Raw genomic sequence first — 23,899 nt, forward strand, 5'->3', positions numbered from 1 at the left:
CCTGTTTGGGGCCTCAAAGTCTGCCCTGGAGCTCAGATAGGGCAGCTAATCCCCTTGATATAGAGTGGGGCCCACGCTTCTTTGGAAACAGTATTCTCAGAAGCACCACAGTTGGCTGACCGGTAAATAAATTTACGTAAGACTTCTCAGGCAGTCAGGGGATATGCTCTCGTCCCAGGGAGCTACATGAGTCCTCACCAACTGTCTATTAAAATGTAGCTGAGTGAGCACTGCATGGAGGAGAGTCACCTAGTCTCAGCCCTTCCCTCCAGACACTCACAGCTCGGAAACCACTGAGTCACCAGAGCTGTTGGAAGGAAAGGAGAGAGGCCCAAGCCCCATGTCTGTCTGGTCCACCTCTTCTGTCCACCAAACCAGATGCCCCGGGGAGCGGCGGGGACTCCCACACACTGCTGGTGTGTGTGTGTGTTGAGGTTGGGGTGCGGGGACAATGCACAACTTGTCTGGGAAACAACTCAGCAGTTTCTTTCTTTTTTTTTTTTTTTAATTTATTTATGATAGTCACAGAGAGAGAGAGAGAGAGAGGCAGAGGGAGAAGCAGGCTCCATGCACCGGGAGCCCGATGTGGGTTTCGATTCCGGGTCTCCAGGATCGCATCCTGGGCCAAAGGCAGGCGCTAAACCGCTGCGCCACCCAGGGATCCCAACTCAGCAGTTTCTTAAAAGTTAAACATACACGTTTTGGAGGACCTGGGCATTTCATTCCTAGGTATCTACCCAAGAGAAAGAAAAGCAAATGTCTATACAAAGATTTGTACACCGATGCCGATGATCATAGGAAACATATTTGTAACAGCCTCAAATTGGAAACGGTCCAAATGTCTGGCAATGGGTGAAGGTGTGAACAAAATTGTGGTCTCTCCCTGCAGCGGGGTACTATTTAGCAGTAAATGGGGACCTCTGAGACGTGCACCCACCTGGAGGAATCGCAGAATACGTACGCTGAGTGAAAGGAGGCAGGCAGTACAGAGTGCATACTGCAGGGCTCTGTTTTCATAAAATTCTGGAAAACTGGTGTCTAGTGGTAGGAAGCAGAATTGTGGTTGCCTAGGGATGGCGAGGGAGAGGGAGCGATTACAAAGGGCATGAAGACATTTTGGGAATGATGGGTGCATTCTTTATTGCGAATACGGTGATGGCTTTGTGGGTGATACCAAGGTCAAAACCCATCATATTGTACAATTTATACGAAACGTGTTACAGGTCAACAGCACCTCGGGAGAGCTATTGAAAATGAAACACAACGAAAGCAGACTTTCAAAACAGACTCCAGACGGGGTGGTCAGGAGTGTGGGGAATGGGGGGCTGGGGGAGAGATGGGGTGGGGGTGCGGAGAGATGTCGGGGCCCCTGGGTCTTCTTGGCCAAGGATGTCCTGAGCCTGGAGGGACTTCAGGGAGGACGGTGCCTGGCGCTCTTGCTCAGGAAGAAGCCGGACAGCTGTGAGCTTCCTCAAGTGGCCCAGCTCAGGGGTGGCGGGTGCAGGGCTCCGACCTGCCTCCGCCTCCTGCCTACCAGCCGGCATCCATCCTTCCACACTTGAGCACTGGCTGCCTCAGATCACCAGCCCAGAGGAGGGGAGGGAGCTCCTGGGTGCGGTGGGCGGCCAGTCCTGGGTGCTGCCGTCAGTGGGACTGAGCCTCTCCCTTCTGGGAGCAGGGGGGGCAGCGGCGCTCCCTCTTCTTGTAGTCCACAGAGCAAGCATGGCAGACCAGGCCTCCGCAGAGCCTGGGAGCAGGGCGGGGGAGCGGGAGCTCAGGGATGTGGGTGCGGGAGGGGGGCGCGGGCTTTGAGCACGGCTGTCCCTCCTGCGGCCCTGGGGCTGTCCAAGGAGGCTCCCCATCCCCAAAGGGTGTCTTAATGGCCCATGCCCTCCAGAGCCCTTTAGATCCAAACAGGCAGGGTCTTGGGCGAGCCCCCTCCCTCCCACTGCTTGTCCTGCCCGTGCTCCCAGAAGGGGGTGACTCCCAGAGGGGGGTGAGGGGAGCAGCGTCCTCTGCACAGGACGTCTCTTCCCAGAGGCCTGTTAATCGGTCTCTTCTGGGGAGGGATGGACGCACAATCCCATCCTCTGAGCTCTTTCCACTGCTCTGGTTCAGGTCGATGCTAAGTGTTGTGTAAAGTGAGTGGCCAGCTTTCTATGGCTTTCCCAAACCCCAGTTCCCGTATCCCTCCCTTCCCGAAGGGGGCAGAGCAAGGACTCTGTGTCCCCCCCCCCCCCATTACCTGCACGGGTACCGCCGAGACAGCCGGCCAAACACCCTGCTGCAGGCCGCACAGCACCCTGGGGCCATGGAAGAGAGACGCTGCACCTCCTGCCACAGGTCATCCTTCTCTCTGATGGGCCCGTGGAGGTGGGGAGATCCAGATGGGGAGAAAGAAGAGATGAGATGGAGTCACACAGACCCCCCCGCCCCCCCCACACACACACAGCAGCGCGGAAAGACAGAGGCATAGAAAATGAGAGGGAGACAGAGAGAAAGGAAGCCAGGGAGTCAGAGAAGAGATGGAGAGAGGTAGATGGCGAGGTAAATGGAGAGAGAGAGAGAGAACAAGACACAGAGACAGGGACACAGACAGAGAGGGAGAGACAAATAGATGGAGAGACAGAGAAAGGAGAGACAGAAATGAAGAGATCATGAGAGAGACATTGAGAGAGACATACACACAAGAGATGGGGAGTCTGTGGTCTTTGGGAAGATGGACAGTGACACCTGGGTCCCCCTTGCCCAACGTGGCCTATAGATCCCACCTCCTCCTAGGGCTGCTCCCTGATTGTGGACGCCCCCAGAAGTTTCCTATAATGCCCACAGGTTTTATTTGGCACTGGATGCAAACCCCCTTCTAGTTATGATCTGCTCCTGCAAAACTGTCCTCACTGCTTTTTATTTATTTTTATTTTTTAAAGGGGGCATCTGGGTGGATCAGTTGGTTAAGCGTCCGACTCCTGATTTTGGCTCAGGTCATGATCTCAGGGTGGTGAGATTAAGCCCCATGTCAGACTCTTCACTGGGAGTTGGGCCTGCTTAAGATTCTCTCTCTCTCCTTCTCCCCTCCACCCCCTCTCCATCTCTAAAAAAAAAAAAAAAAGGATGTTTAGGAATGTGGATTAAAATGTTAAAATGTTTTTGTTTTAAATCTAGGACGGTTGGGTGGCTCTGTTGGTTAATCATCAGTCTCTTGATTTTGGCTCAGGTCATGATCTCAGGGTTGTGAGATCGAGCCCCTCCTCCGGCTCCAAGCTGGGCATGGAGCCTGCCTAAGACCCTCTCTCTCTCCTTCTGAGCCTCCCCCTCTGTCTCCCTCTCTAAAAAAAATTTTTTTTAAGCAAAATGATACATACACATGCATTAAAAATCCAAAAGCACAGAAGAACTTAGACCAAAGGGAAATAGACACCCTCCCCACACCTTCCAATGTTGGTGGCAAACCACTTCTTACACTTTTAGCTTTTTCTCCTTGATATTACTGCCACACTTAAATGACATACTCATATCCTCTCTTCCTGACATATCAAGAAGGAGCGTCTTCTACAGAGCTCCTTACCTTGATGTCAGGGGAGTTCGCTTTATTTCGTACCATCCCCACTAGCTCCACCTCCTTCCTCCCCAGGCAGTTAGATCCCTGTTTTTGGTTTCTCTATTACTACAGCAGCTTTACCGAACACACTCACACATTTATCCCTCACTCATCCTATGAAGCACAGATAGCATCCTGGTTGCCATTCTGTGATACGACCGTGGTGCCGCCAGCCTCCGTTGGTCTTCAGCTGGCCTCCTTCGCCCACCTCCTGCTTGTCACCCAGTCCCACAACGTCCAATATGGTAGCCACTAGCCACGTGTGGCTACTTAAACTTGTATTTAATTCAACTCAAATTCACTAAGATTAGGGATCCCTGGGTGGCGCAGCGGTTTGGCTCCTGCCTTTGGCCCAGGGCGCGATCCTGGAGACCCGGGATCGAATCCCACGTCGGGCTCCCGGTGCATGGAGCCTGCATCTCCCTCTGCCTGTGTCTCTGCCTCTCTCTCTCTCTCTCTCTGTGTGACTATCATAAATAAATAAAAAAATTAAAAAAAATTCACTAAGATTAGAATGTTAGTTCCTCAGTCACACCAGACGCATCAGAAGTGCTCAGTCACTAGGTGTGACTGGTAGCCACCATATCGGATAGGGCAAAGTTCTAGAACATCTCCATCTTCACAGAAAGTTCTCTTGGATTCTATTCTATACTTAATATTGTTTAGATGATGACCTTCACGTTTGTTCTATAATTGCAATTGTTTTCTGTGTTTTGTTTTTAGGTTGATTCTAACATTTAAAAAAATCAATTAATGGTATTTGCATTATCAGACAATATTAAGCATATTGCTTCGGGGAGAGTTCAGATGGGTTTTAAACATGCCCTTTCTTGGAAATTTCCTATTTTTCCAGGACTTTCCAGTTGCCTTTCTTTGCTCTTTGAGTGACTTGCCTTACGCATCACCTAATTATTCCCTCTCCCTAACAAATTCTTCATCATATCAGGTGTTCTATTGATTCTCTTTCTCCCCAGAGACCTTCCTCCTGGGTCCTCAATACTTCTGCAACAGCCTGGACTCTCTGGGCTTGCTGTCCACTTGTCATCTCGGGAATTCCCTTTGCTTCTGCCCTGGGTTACTGTGACTGCTTCCTGAATTCCACGTCTTCTCTTTTCTTGGCTTACTTCCTTGTTTTTCGGAAGCACATCCTTAATTAACTTCCCAAGAAAGGCTGTGTGGGAGTGGGAGTTGCTTTTTCTGTGACCTGTCTTTCTGAAAAATGTTTTTTCCTGAATCACCTTCCCTACTTGCTTCATAATGTGGCTGGACCTAGAATTCTAGGCCAAAATTTGTCCTTCCTCAGAACTTGAAAGTATGACACCACTGATTCTTTTTCCTTTTTTTTTTTTTTTTTTTAAGCAGACTTCACACCCAGCGTGGACCCCCAGGTGGGGCTTGAACTCATGACCCTGAGATCAAGACCTGAGCCAAGACAAAGAGTTGGATGCTTAACTGACTGAGCTATGCAGGCGCCCCAGCACCGTTGATTCTTGACATGCTTTTCCATGTCTTATTTCTTTCATAAGTGACATGTTTGAATATATTGCCCTCATCTTTGTTCTACAGAGATTTCACAATGGTGTGTATCTGTGGGCTTTTCCCTTCCTTTCACTTGTGTTGGTCACTCAGTGACATCTTTACATCTAAAGACCTATGACCATCAGAGTTGAGAAAGTCTCTCATCATTTTATCTGACAATCTCCTCCATCTTATTCTCTCCTTTGGAATTGTCAGTTGGAGAAGATAGTGAAACTCCTGGAGTGATTCTTTATGTTTGCAATTGTTTCTCTCGTGCATTCCATCTTGTCATGCCTTTTACTCTGTGTCCTGAGAGACTGCCTCCTCTTCCTTTTCCAGTCCTTATGAATTAAAAAAAATTTTTGAGAGATATTTTTAATTTCCAAGAACATTTCTCATCTTTTGCTGGTCGCTTTGCACAGCGTCTTGTTTCATGGGAGATGTTGTCTTTTTGTTTATCTTTGTCTCTTCCTTTTATGTACTAGATTCTTCTCAAACATCTGGGGATCTCTGGTTACCATTTCATGTTTAAGTTGCTCAAGCTTCAAGTAGTGGACAGGGGCGGTTGGCTTGTGGCATCCCTTGAGGAAGGACTGGGCAGGGAGATAGCTGCTATGCAGACAAATGCCAGAACACATTGTTCTTTGGGGCATCTAACTTTTTTAGAGAAGGATGCTTTAATGATTTGCCTCAGAAATAGACCCCTTGGTGTTAATATTCTGCAGTCAAGGAGGCAGGGGGGTGTACACTGCTCCTTCTAATGACTTTATCAGTTAATTTTCCCGATTTCTGTCTCTCATTTCATTTCTGCCATTTGAGATGTTCCTGGTGACCCTGGTGTCTCTGGCCCTGAGTTTTAACTTGGGCTAACTCCAGTGTCTACTTTTTTCATCCATTTTCTGGTTTCTGGAAATTAGCAGAAATCTCTTTTTTTCTGGTTGGCTCCTCCACCTTTCTCTCTATTACAAGTTTTATTTAATAATTTTTTTTTTTATAATCATTCTAGTGAGATTTCTGGATGGAAAATAGGTGATGTGCTATCAGTCTACCATCCTGATGCAGAAGTCAGTCTCTGTGGCTTTCCTCCCCTATTTTTGCTTAGGGCCAGATTTTCCATGATGCGTCTGCAAGGGACATTAGGTTACGCAGTTTGGAATCTTGTGATGAGTTTCTTTAACACAAGGAAAAACATTTTTCTTTCCTGATGCACTGCTGTATTTTTCCTTGGAACACCTGATGACATTTAGGCAACTGTTTCCAGTTTTGATTGTCCCGCCAAAATGCTCAGAGTTAAGTTTTAACCCTAACCCTAATCCTAATACCTCGGGAGTATATATTTTTCCTCTTCCATTTCATCTGTTTTTCTTTAACAATCGTATGTGTGGACACTTGTGTCTTTTATTGTTGGCTACCTTAAATTCTTTTGTGAGATATACAGCTAATTTTTTATATCCCCCTTTTTCCCAGTTGACGGCTACTTGGAGGAGATCATTCCTTAAATTGTTCTTTCCAGATTGACCTCTCCCTTCTCTCTTCTTTAATATCACTTGGATTTTGTGCAAGAAGATTTAGTCCTAGATGATTCCTCAATGACTTTCCAATTCTAATGGAACCTGAGTCCAATGGTATCCTGCTTCCTGAACTGGGTCAAAGTATAACACTAGCTCCCTACTAGCCAGAAGAGCAGAAACCAGACTTTACAAAGCTCCTCCATCCCTCTGTGGCTTAGTGGTTTGGAATCAATCCTGGTGCGCTCAGCCTCTGAATCCGGGACAGCTGACCCAGGACGGCCCATAGACCCACCCAGAGGCCGAGGAAGCCCAGCAGGCAGTCAGGTACAGGACATTAGCTCCTGCCTCACTTCCCCTTTCTTTCAATCCTTTCTCCATCCATAGGCTCCTTTCCTTTCCCCTAACCTTAGTAGGTGTGTGTGTATGTGTGTGTGTGGGGGGGTGTTTGCAGTGGTGGCGTGCCTTACAGCCAGTGGACTCCATGCAATTCATTTGCTGTGTGTCCCTGGTGGCCTAGTCAGCCTCTCTGAGCCTTAGTTTCTTCATCTATAGAATGAGGAGAACAGCTGGGATGACTAAAGGAAGGAGAAGAGGCAGGGTACATAAAGGATTCAGAACCCTGCTTGATAGTTTTTAGTGGAGTAGAATCTTCATTCCCGTCTCTGCATCCCACGCCACCCCAACCCACACTCCTGCCCCCCGTGGCCGCCCTTACCGAACCAGCTCCAGCACCCTCATCTTCATGGCACGGACCAGGTCCCGCTGCCCTCCAAGCTCCTTCTCGTACTTGGCGTCCCTCTTCTCAGCCTCCTGCTGCTTCTGCTCCAGCTCTGTCTGCAGCCGGGCCCTGTCTTCCTGACACCTGGGCAGGGGAGGAGGGCTCAGCTCTCAGCATGGCTGCTGGAGCCAGGCCTCTACCTGACAGGGAGCCCCCCGGGGAAGCTGGTGGGACCTCCTACAGCTGGTGTGTGCACACACACCGTACACACCACACACACACACCAGCAACACACATGCTCGCATACACACACGTACTACACATGTACTTCACGCCCTCACGGCCCCCCATGTCACACACGCCACATACACACACACACAACACAGAACACCAACACCGTTCCACATAAGTCACAACACACCACACACACCACACACACCATATAACACACATAACCACACACTACATACTGATATCACACTGCGTACACTTGCAACACACCATATCTACACACAATACACAACACATATACCACATACCATACACACACATCACACACACACAACACACACACCATATGCCACACACACTGTACACACTACACATATACACACCACACACAACACACACACACAGTCACATATACACACATATGCCACACATTCTCCACACCTCCCCACACCCTCCTATGCCACACATACTCACACACACATAACACACAGCACCATACACCACGAGCTGAGTGCTGTAGAGCATGACATCTATAGGCTGACTCCTTACCAACTGTTCAGAGGAATGAAAACAGGGTGTATGTAGCCTCATGTGTTCCCTTAGAGAGGATGAGCCAACATTTCCATTTGCATTTCATTTCTTTTCTTTTTTAACATTTCCATTTTAAAATGTAATTTTTCTTGAAGGGCATGCTCACAATTGTGGCAGCTCTCTGGAGGGAAGGGGGGTGACCCAGGCTGGATGGGCTGTGCCCAGCTGAGAACAATTATTGGTTTGGGAGGGAGGTAAGTGGTGTAGGGCTTGGGGTAATTTTTAGGTTCTAAAATATTCTGAAACATTATAATACATTGTATTTTCAGTTAAAAAAGCAATATTAAACATATGGCTTTCTTGGATTTTTGTTTCAATTTGGGCTTGGCATCTCCTCAGCTCTATTCTTGCCTCTTCTGTCTTTGATGGCTTCCTAGAAAGTTCCAAGAAATCTACTGGACTGGAAATAAGAAGGTCCCCGCCCTGGGTTCTAGTCGCTCCCTCCATCACTCAGATAGGAGGGTGTTGCAAAGGCGGGTACACATCCTGTGACCTCAGATGTGTGTGTGTGTGGCCACATCCCTGGGCTTCGGTGTGTTTGAGACTTGCAAGAGGCTTGACAATGAACTAAGTTATGAGTTTTTCCAGCGCCGCTGTGTAGCACGCCTCAGAGAAGAAAGCTGGGTGGGGTGGAGGAGCTTAAAATCAAACCAGCCACAGATCCCCTCGGAAATTCTGAAAGACCAGTCAGTCCCTGCAGCCTTAAGGAAGGGTGTCCCTGTGCTCAGGGCCGTGGTCTGACTTTTATTTTTATTTTTATTTTTTTTATTTTTTTAATTTTTTTATTTTATTTTATTTTATTTTCGTGGTCTGACTTTTAATGAACATTCTGGTCTTCAGTCTCCTTACATCTTAGTACCGATGTTTCATTTTCCTGAGGTAGTTTAATTGTGCTCTGATTCCAGGGCCTTTGGCGTGGCTGGTGCTGGCCCTGATGTGAGTGAGCATTGTGCTTACGGGGTGTCTTTGAGTGGGAGGGAACATTTATTAAACACCTATGGGGTGCCAATGGCTGTTTGAGGTGGCGGGAATAGAGAAGTGCATATGCAGAGGAAGACACAGACATGCATATGCAGAAGTGCATATGCAGAGGAAGACACAGACATGGCCAACAAGCACATGAGAAAATGCTCCGCATCACTTGCCATCAGGGAAATACAAATCAAAACCACAATGAGATCCCACCTCACGCCAGTGAGAATGGGGAAAATTAACAAGGCAGGAAACAACAAATGTTGGAGAGGATGTGGAGAAAGGGGAACCCTCTGCACTGTTGGTGGGAATGTGAACTGATGCAGCCACTCTGGAGAACTGTGTGGAGGTTCCTCAAAGAGTTAAAAATAGACCTTCCTACGACCCAGCAATTGCACTGTTGGGGATTTACCCTAAAGATACAGATGCAGTGAAACGCCGGGACACCTGCACCCCGATGTTTACACAGCAATGTCCACAGTAGCCACACTGTGGAAGGAGCCTCGGTGTCCATCAAAAGATGATGGATAAAGAAGCTGTGGTCTATGTATACAATGGAATATTCCTCAGCCATTAGAAATGACAAATACCCACCATTTGCTTCGATGTGGATGGACCTGGAGGGTATTATGCTGAGTGAAGTAAGTCAATCAGAGAAGGACAAACATGGTCTCATTCATTTGGGGAATATAAAAAATAGTGAAAGGGATCATAGGGGAAAGGAGAGAAAATGAGTGGGAAATATCAGAGAGGGAGACAGAACATGAAAGACTCCTAACTCTGGGAAATGAACTAGGGGTGGTGGAAAGGGAAGTGGGTGGGGAGATGGGGTGACTGGGTGACGGGCACTGAGGGGGGCACTTGATGGGATGAACACTGGGTGTTATGCTATATGTTGGCAAATCGAACTCCAATAAAAAAATATACAAAGAGAGAGAGAGAGAGAGAGAGAGAGAGAGAGAGAGAGAGAAAGTGCATATGGCTCCTGATAGAGCTTAGAGTGTTTGGGGCAGGGGTCAAAGCAGGTGATAGGCTAGTAACATAGTGAAGTGAAGCTTATGACCAAGATACAGGAGAGGGGGTCAGACTTGAGAGGGTCCTCGGGAGAGGCTCCTGAGACAAGGTGACTTTTCAGCAGATCTAGGGGGTGAAAAGTCAGCCATGTAGAGTCAGTGAAGGACACATGCAAAGGTCTGCAAGTTGGCATGAACGTGGTTTGTTTGAGGAACTGAAAGAAGGCAAGGGAAGGTGAAATATCAGGAAGGGCAGGAGGTAGGGGCAGGCAAGAGATGAGGTGGGAAGGATACAGGGCCTGATCTCTCCCTCCCTGGCCCCAGGAGTAGTGGACTTTAATCTCAATGCAATTGAAAGCCACTGAAGTGGGGCGTCTGAGTGGCTTAGTCGGGTAAGCTTCTGCCTTTGACTAAGGTCATGATCCTCGGATCCTGGGATTGAGCCCCGTGTCAGCTCCCTGCTCAGTGGGGAATCTGCTTCTCCCTCTTCCTCTGTCCACCCCCTCCCCCCCGGCTTGTGCTAACTCTCAAGTAAATAAATAAAAATCTTTTTAAAAAATATTTTTATTTATTTACTCATAAGAGACACAGAGAGAGGCAGAGACATAGGCAGAGGGAGAAGCAGGCTCCCTGCAGGGAACTCGACAGGGGATTCGATCCCAGGATCCTGGGGTCATGACCTTAGTCAAAGGCAGATGCTCAACCACTGAGCCACCCAGGTGTCCCTAAATAAAACCTTTAAAAAAAAGAAAAAAGAAAAAAGAAAATCACCAGCATATTTCAAGCAGGGGCTGATAGACACTGCTGGTGTGGGGGCACTGAGGGGGGCATGGAAGGAATTTGAGTGTATTGAACACCTACTATATGCCAGCCCCTGAGCCCAGTGCTTTATAGCCCAGTTTCATTTAATTTTCACAAATTTATGGGCAGCTAGTATGATCACCATTTTACAGGAAAGAAAATAGAGCTTCAGGGAGGAGATCACACTTTGCCTACAGTCACACAGCTTGGTAAGTGGAGGGAGCAGAGATCTGGATGCAGGCCTGTCAAGCCATACTTTTCTGCCTCTGCATTTTCGTCCATGCAGGGCCCTGGTCACCAGTGGTTTATGGCACCACTGCTGAGTGGGCAGCAGGTGGGAGCAGGGACCAATCCTTAGGAGCCCCTGGTCTGCCTCAAAGGAGTTCAGAGGGGGGTGGGGGTGGGGGAGAAGTGTGATGTTTGTCTATCTCCCCATCTGAGGACCTCTTCCAGTCATACGTGACTTAGTCACGTTAGTCCCTCCAGGGGCAGAGGAAACCTACCTGCTTGGAAAGATGGTCTCACAGAGCATCTGGGCTGGAAGGAGGAACTTTAGAGATCCAACCATCTCCTTTTGCAAATCAGGGACCAGAGGCCAGAGAGGGAAGGCCAGTTTCCCAAGGTGCCAAGGCTCAAAAGCTGGGGAGTGGGTATTGGATGCCCCGTAGCCCAGTTCCAAGTGTATTTTCTTAGCCCCCCGTTGGTCTAAGAAACCAACAGCATCAGCTGGGGCCTGATGCTTGGCTGGTCTTGCTAGGTCTCCCGTATGCGTCCAGCCTGGGGCTCTGCACCCGTGGGCTGCGCCCCTGCCCACCTTCACTCTATCCTCTACGCCACAAACAGAGCAATCCTGAAGCCCATGGGAACCCCCACCTCCTGCTCAAGACTCTGCTCTAGCCTTCCATAGCACACGGGGGTCTCCCTCTGCTCCAGCCACACGGGCCCGGGTGTCCCCAAGTGCACTTGCTGGGCCCCCTGCCTGGAGCACTCCTCCTACGATATTTGCATGGTCCAGTTTTCCCAGTGATTGGGGCTTCTGCTCAACTGTCACCTCCTCAGAGAGGAAGCCTGAGGCTCTAAGTCTAGGTGACTCTTCTGTCTCTGTCCCCTTTCCCGGACTGATGTTTTTCCATAGCACCCATGACTAGCTGACAGCCTATTTCTATCTGTTGATCTACTGCCTGTCTCCTCAGGTCCCCACTCATGGCCTCAGTAGAAGCACAACAGTGTTGCTGGCTGACTCAGTGGGCCCCGTGGCACTTTGGTCTGGCGGTGGTGACGCAGCCAATCCCAGCTGGATGCCGGGGACCCCTGAAGTGACACGCTCCTCCTGAGTTCCCTGGATCCCAAGAGGCAGGGGAGCGCATCCTCCTCCCAGCCCCAGGAACACAAGTTCCCGCTCTCTGCATTCTGACTCTGCAGCAGGTCCCCGGCCTGTGTGTCTCCTCCGAGCTCCACACCCTGCCGCCTGCCCAACGGCTCCACTTGCACGTCCAACGGGCGCCTCAAACTTAATATGTTCTCACCTCAACTCCTGCAACTCCCCCACAAGCCTGCCCCACCACGGCAGACCGTCAGCTGGGACTGTAGCCTTCCAGCTGGTCAGGCTGGAAAATGAGTCATTCTTGACTTCCGTCTTTCTCTCCCCCACCAGGAAGCCCGGCCTCACAGCTAATCCAGAATCCCGCAGCCTCTCTGCCAGAGAGCATCTGGGGGCTCCCTTGCCTTCCCCTTCCTCATCAGCATCCCTGCTTCCTTACACACTAGCTCCACGGAGCAGGAGCCGCGAGCCCTTGAGAGCACAGATCAGTCCAGAATAGGCACGGCTATGGGGATGGATTAGGGCCTGCACAGGGCTGGGAGGATGGGAGAAAACGGGCAGTGGCTAATGGTACAGGGCTTCTCTTTGGGGTGGTGACCGAGGCACAATTTTATGAATACACTCAAAGCCATCGAATTGTTGGAAAAAAAAAAAAAAGCAAACGTACTTAACACTAAAGCAAACAGCTCGTCTTGTCCCTCCTCTGCTCAGAACTCGTGATGCTTCCTATCTCACTGAGTCAAAGCCAAGGTCCTTCTGGCGACCTGCGAGGGTCTCCTGTTAGCGCGTGGCCTGCCCCTACCTCTCTCCCTCCCTTACTGCACTGAGCCTCAGTGACGGCCCTCGGACCTGCCAGGCCTGTTCCCACCTCGGGCCCTTACTCTTGCGGCTCCTCTGTCTAGAACTTTCTTCCACCACATACCCAAATGGCTTATCCCTCGCTTCCTTCAGGTGTTTCTCACACATGCTTTCTCAGGGAGGTCCCGGGCCAAGCCGCCGTGTTTAACATCACCCCTTGACACATCCATTCCCTTTCCCTGCTCCATTTTTTTTCTTCTTAGAGCTTGTCACATGGGACACTGCGTGATTATCGCGTTCATCGATTGCCTCCCCCACTAGAAGGTAGGCTCCACGCGGCCAGGGATCGGTCTGTGTGGCCCACAGGAGGATTTCCAGCACACAGCACAGGGCTGGCACAGAGTAGGCCGACAGAGGGTCTGTGGGAGGATGGGTGGCAGGACAGCGGTCTGTGAGACACAGTCTCCCTGCCAAGGGAGCAGCCTGGGTCCGGTGGTCTCCTCGGAGCCTCCCAGCTGCTCCCTCCAGCCCGTCTGGATTTCCAGAGAAGGTCCCTGGGTGGGCAAGGCCCCTGCCTTCACTTGGGGCCCGGATCATGGGACTCTTCCCTGACCAAACTGCCAGGCTCAGCTGAGCGTCTGGAGGGAGGAGCCCTGGGGGCCTTTTATGGGGTTGGTTTCTGGGCCCACAGCCTCTCTCAGCCTTTTGAGCAGATACAGTGAACTGGCCGGTGATTCAGTCTGAGGCACAGCTCCTCGGGCTCCCATGGGGTTCGGGCTGGTGCCTCCCGGGCCTGGGGGCGAAGGTCAGCGTGTGCGAGAGACAGAGCCAGGTGAGCACACTAGGCACACAGGGGCCAAGGGAGCGAGACCCAGAGAGGCGGAGTCAGGCCAAGGAAGACCTTTGCAGGGCGGAGATAGTTGAAAAAATTATGAAGGAGAAACTCAGCCGCTGAGAGAGTGTGTTCCAGGCTCTTGAGTTAACGTGATGACGGGAAGGCAAAGACGCTGGGTGGTGAGAGGTGCTGAGTAGGAGAGACAGAGGCCAGGTACTGGCTGAGCGCCTGTGTGTAAGCCCACTGATTGTGCAGCCAGCTGCCGGGGTGCAGACCTCAGCTCCTCCACTGACGGGAGACGTTGGGGGAATTGTGTGGGGCCTTTGAGACTCAGTTTCCTTATCTAGAAGATGGAGATCCTTAGAGAACCTACCTCACAAGTTTGTTAAAAGGAAATGCCTAGGGGCAGCCCCGGTGGCGCAGCGGTTTGGTGCTGCCTGCAGCCCAGGGCGTGATCCTGGAGACCTGGATTGAGTCCCACATCGGGCTCTCTGCATGGAGCCTGCTTCTCCCTCTGCCTGTGCCTCTGACTCTCCTTCTCTCTCTGTGTCTCAATGAATAAATAAATAAAAAATCATTAAAAAAAAAAAAAAAAAAAAAAGGAAATGCCTAGAACAGTGCCAGGGACATAGTAAATGCCCAGTACGTGATGGTTGCGATGAGGGCTGTGACTGAAGAGGGTGAAAGAGACACTGCAACAGGAAGCAGGAAAGTGAGAGACAAACGGACAGGGGAAAGATGGAGACCAAAGGGCAGGGGTGTGGAGGGGCAGGGAGGGAGGCTGGCTTGCGGAGAGGGAGAGGGGAGCAGCAGCAGAAGGGCTGAGGTGAGTGTGGGAGGGGAGGGAGGCTGGGACAGGAGGCTCTTGGAGACACCAGAGAGGGAGGGGCTGGCAAGGGGGCGGGAGTGGGAGCTCCTCGGGGAGCCCCAGGTGTGCTGCCCTGATGCCTCAGCATCCTGAGGTTGTGCCCAGCACGGGAGGCACTCAGAAGATGCCTGCTGGGGTGACCCAGGAAGGAGGAGCAGGAGCTGGAGGGGGGGGCTCCACCCAGTGGCCTCCCTGCCTCCCCTGTTATGTGCTCTGTTGCCAAGGTTACCTGCTGAGCTGCTCCTGCAGTGTCTTCAATTCCCCTTCCCGCTCCTTCAGCAGCTGCTCCAGATGCTGGGCCTGCTCCTTGGTCTTCTGGAGCCCATGTCTCAGGCTCTTGAGGGTGGGAGGTAAAGGGAGGGAGAGGGAAGCTGATGGAGAAAGGCAGAGATCCCAGCCCCCGGGTCTGACTGGACAAACATCCCTGTGAGACCCCAGGCCAGGTGAGACAGCACTGGGGTGGAGGGCAGGGCTGGGGGACAGCGTTGGGAGCAGATGCCCGGCTCTACTGCTGGGTGAGCCTGGAGCCACTACTCTGTCCTTTGCTGAGGGATGAAAGTTTAGAGCTCAGGGGGTTGGGTGGGCTGGGCATGAAGGCTCTGGCCAGAGGAGGCTGAAGGAAGGCCCGAAATCGATGTTGGTGATCCCCAGGAGAAGCAGCTACAAGAGCAGTGAGGTGGCTGCCCCAAGACCTGCTGGGGAGGGGTCTCAGACCCAAGTGCCCGCAGGAGCCAGGCAGGTAGGACTGATGATGAATGGAGTGGACCTGGCACAGGCTGCGGTAAGACCTCCTGGGAGAATAATCATCCTGTGCGGACCAATCAGAACTGATCTGGCGGCTGCAAGGCCCGCCCCCTACTACCACGAAGGCTCCCACCTGTGGGCCAGGTGAGAGAGGGAGACACAGGTATGGCGCTCAGCTGCTCTCACCTTGACCACATCCTGCAAGGCCATCGCTGCCTGTTTCTTCCTCCTGGTCACAGTGGTCACTCCTGTTTCCCCTTGTGGTCTCTCTGGGGCGGCGTCTTCCTCTGCTCCCAGGTCTCGTAGTAGGACCCGAGGGTCCCCCGGAAGGCTAGGCACCTCCAGCTCCTGCCGGCTCCCTGGCATCGTGTCCTCTATTGTTCCTGTGGGGCTGGAGGCCGGCAGCCTATGGACATGACCCCACTCTGCTCCCCCTTTAGGTGTCCCCTCTGCACCAGGTAGGACGCCTCTGTCCTCAGCCTCTGTCCCTATCACCTCCTTCGGAGCTCCCTCGGCCCGCTCCCCTTGTCCCTGGATGCTGGGTGTTGAGTTCTCCAGGCAGAATCCTGTTCTTGGGGCTCCCTGAAGCCCCTCCCCCTCTGGTTCCCACATGCTCTGGGGGGGCCCGAGGCTCCTGGGATCTTCTCTCTTCTTTTCCATGGAGGGACGAAGATGCCTGTGTTGCTGCGACCTGGGGGGTGCAGCTAACCAGTCTTCCCTGGGCGCATCTCGCCGACAGCCGGCGTGGCTAGTGTGCGGCTCCTCTGGCTGGACTCTTGTGGGGTCCGCATGTGTGGCTGAGATCTGCAGAGAAGCCCCCAAAACTCCCTCACAACCAATTCACCAACCAGGTGCGTAGGAGGGGCCACAGACCTTCACCAAGGAACTTGCTAACTCTCAGGGAGTTGAGTCAGGAGATCGGGGTCCAGGCCCAGGAATCGGAATGTTCCCATCGCCCCAGGCGGATCCGGCCGAGCTGTGGTCTGGTCAGGGAGCAGTGGCGTTTCTCCCTGGTCTTTCCTCTCCTCCCTCCCTCCTTCCCCTGCGCCTTCTGCATCGATCTGCCTTCCACGAAGTTCTTCCCACCGTCTGCTCTGACCCTGCCCCCTGAACTTCTCTGTGTTTCAGTTTTCTTGTCTGTAAAATGGGAATAATAGCGTCTGCCTCGTAGGGTTGTGGTGAAAGCTTAGAGACCCACAGCAGCCAAGAGTCACCTCTCTCAGGCAGCCTTCTCTGTGCTCCCATGTTCTTCTGTGCACACCCGCATCACCGCGCTTGACAGGTTGTATTGTGACGGACTCCCCCTTCTGGTCGGAGGCTGTGTCCTCATGGTTTCTGTACCTGGTGCCTGGAAGCTGATGGGGTGCAAAGCGAGACTGGGGACCGGCAAGAGCCACAAGCCACCACTTGGAGAGCATGTGGCCAGGGGCCGTGCTCTGTGCTACATGAGGTCTGTCTCAAAGCATCCTCACGACCACTTGCCAGGGGGGACAAGTACCTTGCCAGGGACCTTTGTTATTAGGGGCAGAACTGGGATTTGAACCCAGAAACCTGGCTCTTCAGTTGCTTCCTGAACTGAACTGAGATGTTTGCAAATTGTCACATGGAGGCTGTTCCCTGGTGTGCATCCTTCATGCTTCTGGTTACCCTCCCCCTGCCCCCTTTCCCTGGGTTCCCTGGCTCCCATGTAGGGTGCCAATGGTCCCCTTCTCTCCCCAATACCCTCACCACCTCGGGAATATGAGCCCTTCCTTCTCCTGTGGCTTCCCAGTCCTCAGGTCTACACGCTGGCGTCTGTCTGTCTGCTTGTGACTGCTCATCCTTGGGGGGCCCAACAGAGATGGAGAGGAGGCAACTCAGAGTGAAGTTGGGCAGAGGTACCTGCTTCGGGGCATCTTTGGTCTTTCTGGGTCTTCTTCCCTGGGTCCTGGCGCTGGAGCCACAGGACCTGCAGTGAAAGGGGGGGCCCGGGGCGGCTCTCTCCGGCAGTGGCCTTGGTGCTCAGCTGCAGGACATCCCATCTTTCCAACCCCCCATTCACCGTGCTACCCCTCCCACCTTCGCCCTCATCCTCGTGGATGCATGCCCCTCTCCATCCACGCACGCACCCCGCCAGCCACTCATGCTGACACCCGCCATGGGTTCATCTTTCTGACCCTCCAACAACTCCTTAGGAGTGTGTCCTGTATGCAGCACCACGCAACTTGGCGGGATTACACTGGGCAAACAGATGCCTGGGGAGGTGGGGAACCGGGGCCTCGGACCGCAAGAAGGGGAGGTGAACTGATGGGACCAGAGGCCGAATTTGGAGCTCACTGGTGGGTGGGTGGTGGTCAACGGCAGTGAGGCACTGGAGACAGGCTTCCCTCCACGCTGGACCCACTCACTCTGAGAACATGGGCCAGGCTTCGTCTAGGTTTGGCCACTGCAGGTCCAAGTCAAAGGCCACTGCATTGAGAGTGTAGAGAGCGTCCAGGAGGTCTTCCCGGAGTTCGGGGCACACCAGAGGGCTCCGGGGGCCATACCATTCCCTGTGTTAATAGTGAGCAGCAGCCTTGGCCTTTGGCCTTGGTGCTATTGCTCCCCCCACCACCCCGAGATTCTGCCTCCGCTGTGCACGACGTGGCATGGTTCCCAAGGCAAGGGTGTGGCCCTCGGGGAGCAGGAGGCTTCAGCATCATGGTGCTACGGGGACTCCTGTGTTCTGGCCGCCCCCCTTGCTCTTTCTTCCTTGATTTTTCCCTCATGGCTCTCATTTTAGTTGCTCTTGATAGTCACCCTCCATCTGGGGCAGGGGGGCGGGGAGAGAGGCATCTTGCACAAGGGAGGGACAGTGGGCTCCAAGGGTGTCAGGAGGAGCACGTCCCAACAGCCCCACCTGGTGAGCTCTGTGTTCAGGAGGCAGAGCTGCAGGGACTCGGCCAGCTGTCCCTGGGCCAAGCAGAAGCGGATGAGAGCGCGGCCTTTTGCCAGAGGAGTCTTCAGCTGCAAGGTGCACAGAGGGCGAATGGTGGGGGGCCGGGGGCTGGGGGGCACTCAGCCAGCACAGACAGACGATATGGGAACTTGTATCATCATGGGAGGAAAGGGGTGGCCGGAGGGATGCTGAGGGCAGGGCTAATGAGATGTGAGGACCAGGTGAGGGGTCTGTGGTCTGCGGGGCAGGGATGGGTGAGAAAGGGGCCCCCGGAGGCCATTCCCCACCAAGGGCCGATGACAGGACCCCCTGATGCTGAGGCCAGCCACCCTACCACCTGGCTCTGGACACCTTGTCCTGTGAGTGAACGAAGTGGACGGGCTCCGTGCCACCCCGCTGCTGCCACAGGGCGGTGCAGAGGAAGTCCCAGTAATCCTTCCGAGGCCTCAGGAAGCTCTTCTGCTCTTTCTGGTCAAACTGGGAGCGAGATGAGGGACAGGAAAGCATAGAGATGTTTCCTCCCAGAAGCGGCCTTGCCTTCCAGCACGCTGAGAGAGGAAAGGGCTACAGTAGACGGGCCTGGCTCCGCCCTGACGGGCTGTGTGACCACGAGCAAGGTGCTGGACCTCTCTGAGCCTTTGGTGTTCCATTCAATCGTTCCAATAGTACTTGTTGAGCACTTGCTTTGTGCCAGACTTTGTTCTGTGCCCTGGGAATTCAGCGATGAACAAACTGACCTCCTGGGCATGCACTTGGTAGTGGAGTTAGCGAACACACTGAGTCAGTAAAACATCTGTTATGTTAGACAGCGCTGCCTGCCAAGGAGAATAAAGCAGGGAACGAGAATAGAAAGTTCGTGGTGTGTGCACACATGTATGTATGTGGTGCGTGTGTGAAATGTGTGTGTGGTGTGTGATGTGTGTGGTGTGTATTTGTGGTGTGTAGGCCCACGTGGGTATGATTTGGGAGGTGTGTGTGTTTTAAAAATTTAGATTAGAATGGCCAGAGAGAGCCTCACCCAGGAGATACCACTCAAGTCCAGATCTGAAGCAAATGAGAAATTGTGCCATCTAGATTTCTGGGGGAAGAACAGTGCAGGTGGCAGCAATAGCAGGTGCAAAGGCCCTGAGGTAGGTGCACTCCTGGTGCGCTTTAGGGAGATCAAGGAGGCCAGTGGGACTGGAGTGCAGCACATGAGGGGTAGACTGGCAGGAGATTCACACCCTGTATGCACCTGACACACCTCACGTGTGCACACAGGTACACTCACACCACGCATGTGCATAACACACAGAGAACTAGGAAGGCTACGTGTGTGTATGTGGGGGTGGTAGGGTCATCAAGCATCTCAGGGGGTCCTTGAGAATTTAGTAGGATGGGGCATGAGAAGGACTTAGCCTGGCCCATGATAGGTGCTCAACAAAAGTGCCAGCAGCAGGAAGAGCCAGGCCTAGGACACCTTGCCTCTGAAATGTGAGTCCTCAGAGCCCGGTGGCTGCCCTCCCCACCCCTGGCCCCTCCCCACCCTGCCCCAACCTGGCCCCACCTCACTTCCTAGGCTGCAGTGACAACCACCAAGAGTGAGGTCAGATGTCAGGAAGGGCTTGCGGACTCTGAGGCGGCTGAGGCTGGCGGGCAGCTCTTCCTTGGTATCTGGGGAAACCCTCATGGTTATCTGGGCCAGGAGAGAGGGGACTGGGAGGAGGGCGGTGGGGAGGGTCACCTGCAGGAGCTGCTCCAGGCAGCCACAGAGTCTGTGCAGCTCGGCACTGGCATCTGTCACCGGCTGCTGCCGGCCCCCGTAGTCCTGGAGGATGGCCGAGACCGCAGCTATCGGGGGGCAGGGTGGGGGGTGGTGGACATCAAGCCTTAGGTCATGAGGGCTCTGAGGGAGGGGCTCCCAAGGCCCCTCCCTTCTCCCCCCAATTCCATCCCAGAAAACCTCTCGGGACACACTCACCTTTCAGGTTCCTGGTGAGGATGGCCCCCTCCTCTGCCATGAGTATTCCAAAGTGATGTGATTCCTTGTGGCTCTGGAAGGTCCAGCCAGGAAGGCGCCTCTGGGTTCAGCTGCCCAGTTGTCTCCCCACGCAAAGGAAGGATCAGAGCCTAGGCCGGGAATGGGATATATCTGGAGTCACACAGTGAGTTAACTGGCAGGATAAACACACCAGCTCTTCCTTGTAGGCCAGTGTGCGAAGGGGATGGTGTGGCCCTCACTAATGGGCAGTTCCTGGGTGCTAGGTGCCGTGCTCCGTGTCTGACATCCTCGTCTTAGGCCCCGTAATAATCTAGGAGGTCATTAACTCCATTGAATACCCGGTGAGAGGGCGGCTCAGACAGACAGATGAGTCTTTTATCCGATGTCACAAAGCTCTCGGTGGAGAAGCTAGAGTTTGACCTCTGGTCCGTGTGCTCACACACAGGGCAACTGGACACAAGCGGCCCATTAGTGCTCGGGCCATGAGGGCCCTGGGCTGAGGGAAAGTCACCCCTCTGCCCCACAGGGAGCCTTGCCAGAGCAGTCATCATCCTTGAGGCACACATTCATCCTTTCCTGGCCCCCAGCTGAGCGGAAAATGTGTGTGTTTGAGGAAAGGGAGGCAGAAGTAAAATGAGGCCCTAGAGCTGGGATGGGGCCAGAATGCTGGGTGTGTGTGGGGAGCAGGGCACCTGGTTTTAATCCTATGGTTCTCTCCCGAGGGAACTGTGGCCTGTTACCCCAGTGGGTCCTGGGGCTCAGAAAGCAGTCCTGTGGCCGCTGGGGGCCAGGGGCTTATCCAAATGTAACAGAGTAAAGACCAGGCACGGGAAACCCGGGTGCTGCTGTTGCTGGAATTTCAGGGGTGGGTGGGAGTGAAGAAGCAGGGGACACAGTGGGGCGGGGGGAGGAGAGAAGGTAAAGGAGGGTGGACGGGCAGGATGGTGTTCAGGAAACACTGAGCTGGGAGTTAAGAGACCTGGGTCTCGGGACTCCTGGGTGGCTCAGTGGTTGAGCATCGGCCTTCTGCTCAGGGCGTGATTCTGGGGTCCCAGGATCAAATTCTCCCTCTGCTTATGTCTCTGCCTCTCTCTCTGTGTCTCTCATGAATAAATAAATACAATCTTAAAAAGAGAGAGAGAGAGAGAGAGACCTGGGTCTTTGCCCTGGCACTGCTACTAACTCACTGCATGACCTTTTGTTTTTCTGGGCCTCAGTTTCCCCATCGGTAGACCCAGGCACAGATGGAGGGTCTCTGCATCCCCTTCCAGTCCAGATGCTCTACAAAATCCATGACCACCTAGTTGTACCTCCTCTGCTCTCCCTTTTCTGTCCAAGAACCTCTGCCCCCCCCTCCTGGCATTGCCACCCTAGATCCCTTCCCTGCTACTCACCTGGGAAGGCCTGGAGAGCGGCCACTTGCGTCCTGCACAGCCTTTCCCAGAGTGCCGCCTGGGAAGTGACTCAGGCCCAGCCCAGCACCCTGGAGGGGGAACCCCTGCTCAGAGCAGGAGGAGCACAAAACTGGGGGCGGGGGGTGCAGAGGGGAGGGGGAGAAGTGGGAGGGGCAGGTCAGGGTGCCAGGGCCCAATGGGTGGGCTGGGGGTTGGTACCCCTCAGGCAGACCTGGTGGTAGATGCACTTGTTGGCCAAAAGCCAGCTCACCCTGAGTGACAGCAGCATTTGCCCAAATGCAAGTTTCCTTCCCCAGCTTCTCATTGGAGGGGGGTGGTTGGGGGGTGCGCGTCACTTGCTCTTGTCTTTCTTCCTTGTCCCCACCAGGTGGCACAATGAGGCTGTGACTGCGGCTCCCGGATCCTCCGCGGGTCTCCAGTCTCTCCGGGGAGCGCGGTGCAGGTGGGGAGGAGGACAGCCCCCCCCTGCCCCCCGCCCCCCCGCCCGTGTGTCTCCCCCCTCCTCCCCACCTTAGTCCGCTGGTCACCAGGGCCATCCTGCCCGCCCCGGCTGCTCCCCCCTAAGAGAATGCGAGAGAAGCCACGGCGAAGCCTGGGATCCGGGGCCGGGCGGCTGGGGCCCTCCCACGCCGGCCGTGCTCCGCCTCCGCGAGGCTCCCCCGCGGGGCCGGCTGGGGCTCGCGGTCCGGGTCTGGGTGCGCGGGGGCGGCGAGGCGGGCGCGGGCGAGCAGAGGGGCGCGCTCCGGCTCCCAGACCTCGGCGACGTCAACAGTGGCCCACGCGGTGGCCGAGCCCGGCTCTGCCCTCGGCCGCCACTTCCTGCCCCGCTCTCCCCGCCTGGGACTCGGTCCCCCGCGGAGCCTCCGGCCCCCGTCGGTGCCCGGGTGCCCTGGTGCCCCGCGCTCTGCCGCGCTCTCTCCTTACCCGCCCCCCCGCCGCCGTCGGTCTGCTGCTCGCCCTCCCAGACCCGCCAGGTCGCCGCCGGCGCCCCCGGGCCCCCGCAGCCTCGCCCCCGCCGGCGCCCCGGAGGCCCCCGCCCCCGCCCCCCAGCCCGGGCCGCCGGCGCCCCCCCCCCCCGGGCTCCCGCCCCCCGCCAGCCCGCGGCCCCGGGGCCCCGCTCCCCCGACCCAGCCCGCACCCCGGGCCCCCGCGCCCCCGCCCCCGAGCCCCCGCAGCCCCGCCCCACCCGCGCCCCCGGGGCTCCCCCGCCCCCCAGCCCGGGCCGCAGGCGCCCTCCCCCGGGCTCCCGCCTCCGCTAGCCCGTGCCCCGGGGTCCCGCCCCCAAGCCCGTCCCCCGCCCGCGCCCCCGGGGTCCCGCCCCCCAGCCCGTCCCCCGCCCGCGCCCCCGGGGTCCCGCCCGCCCAGCCCCGCCCCCGCCCGCGCCCCCGGGGCTCCCCCGCCCCCGCAGCCCGGGCCCCCGGTCGCCAACCCCTCGCCCGGCCGGCACTCGGCGGCTGGCGGGCGGCGCGGGCCCCGGAGGCTCGGGCGGGGGCGCGCCGGGGGCGTCGAGGGCCCCGCGGTGGCCGGGGCGGGGGGCGGGCCGGCTCCCCCCGCGCCCCCCTCCCCCGCCCGCCGGGCGCCCGGCCGGATGGGCTGCACCGTGAGCCTGGTGTGCTGCGAGGCGCTGGAGCCCGGGCCCCCCTGCGGCCCCCAGCCCCCGGGGAGCCCCCCGGCCCCGGCCCCGGCCGAGCGCCGGGAGCCCGGGGCCTCCGTCCGCGCCGAGAGCGGGCGGCCGCCGCTTCAGGTAGGGCGCCGCGGGGCGGCGGGGGGCGGGAGGCGGTGGCGGGCAGAGCCGGCTCACCTGAGACAGGTAGGGAGCCGGAGCCGGAGCCGGAGCCGGGAGCCGGGAGCCGCGCCGGGAAGCCGGCAGCCCGCAGCGGGGAGGGGCGGCCCGCGAGCTGGGCCTGGGCCGAGGCCGGTCCTGGGCCTCTGGTGGCCTTGGGAGGAGGCGCCCGTGGGACGCGACTCTTGGAAGGGCAAGCGGTTCAGGTGAGGTGTAGGAGCCGCCCAGGTAGGGCCCGAGTGCTGCGGCGGAGGGGCGCCGAAAGAACGTACCTCCCCCGAGCT

At 55.3% G+C, this 23,899-nt stretch overlaps 1 protein-coding gene across 8 annotated transcripts; it reads right to left on the reverse strand.

Annotated features, from left to right (window-relative positions):
• Positions 1-505: 505 nt before the first annotated feature.
• RUFY4 (RUN and FYVE domain containing 4) lies at positions 506-22,705 on the reverse strand. Of its 8 annotated transcripts, XR_013372837.1 has the most exons (16): positions 22,044-22,687; positions 21,812-21,900; positions 20,397-20,545; positions 20,160-20,266; positions 19,983-20,089; positions 18,788-18,913; positions 18,398-18,504; positions 17,907-18,050; positions 17,401-17,467; positions 16,734-16,874; positions 15,706-16,323; positions 15,005-15,111; positions 7,343-7,489; positions 2,246-2,356; positions 962-1,747; positions 506-733 (listed from the first exon to the last, which is right to left on the reverse strand). XR_013372837.1 is itself a non-coding variant. In XM_077884855.1 (15 exons), exons 1-15 carry the CDS (start codon positions 22,366-22,368, stop codon positions 1,645-1,647), a joined length of 2,448 nt encoding a protein of 815 aa, XP_077740981.1. In that variant the 5' UTR covers positions 22,369-22,687; the 3' UTR covers positions 506-1,644. The 8 variants fall into 8 exon arrangements, 7 of the variants coding, with proteins under 7 accessions (XP_077740981.1, XP_077740983.1, XP_077740988.1 ...); XM_077884855.1 differs by having other exon boundaries at positions 506-1,747; XM_077884857.1 differs by having other exon boundaries at positions 506-1,747; positions 22,083-22,685.
• Positions 22,706-23,899: the final 1,194 nt, after the last annotated feature.

The sequence above is a fragment of the Canis aureus genome, chromosome 36, assembly GCF_053574225.1.
Source record: "Canis aureus isolate CA01 chromosome 36, VMU_Caureus_v.1.0, whole genome shotgun sequence".
Taxonomy (NCBI): domain Eukaryota; kingdom Metazoa; phylum Chordata; class Mammalia; order Carnivora; family Canidae; genus Canis; species Canis aureus.

What these genes read in the sequence shown, in the direction of transcription:
- RUFY4 (XM_077884855.1), bottom strand. Translation starts at nt 22,368, where the DNA reads ATGGCCCTGGTGACCAGCGGACTAAGGTGGGGAGGAGGGGGGAGACAC. An exon ending in GCCTGGAGCAGCTCCTGCAG is followed by an intron (nt 20,090 to 20,159) that starts GTGACCCTCCCC and finishes GGGTTTCCCCAG; the next exon opens with ATACCAAGGAAGAGCTGCCC. An exon ending in CTGAACACAGAGCTCACCAG is followed by an intron (nt 18,051 to 18,397) that starts GTGGGGCTGTTG and finishes CTATTAACACAG; the next exon opens with GGAATGGTATGGCCCCCGGA.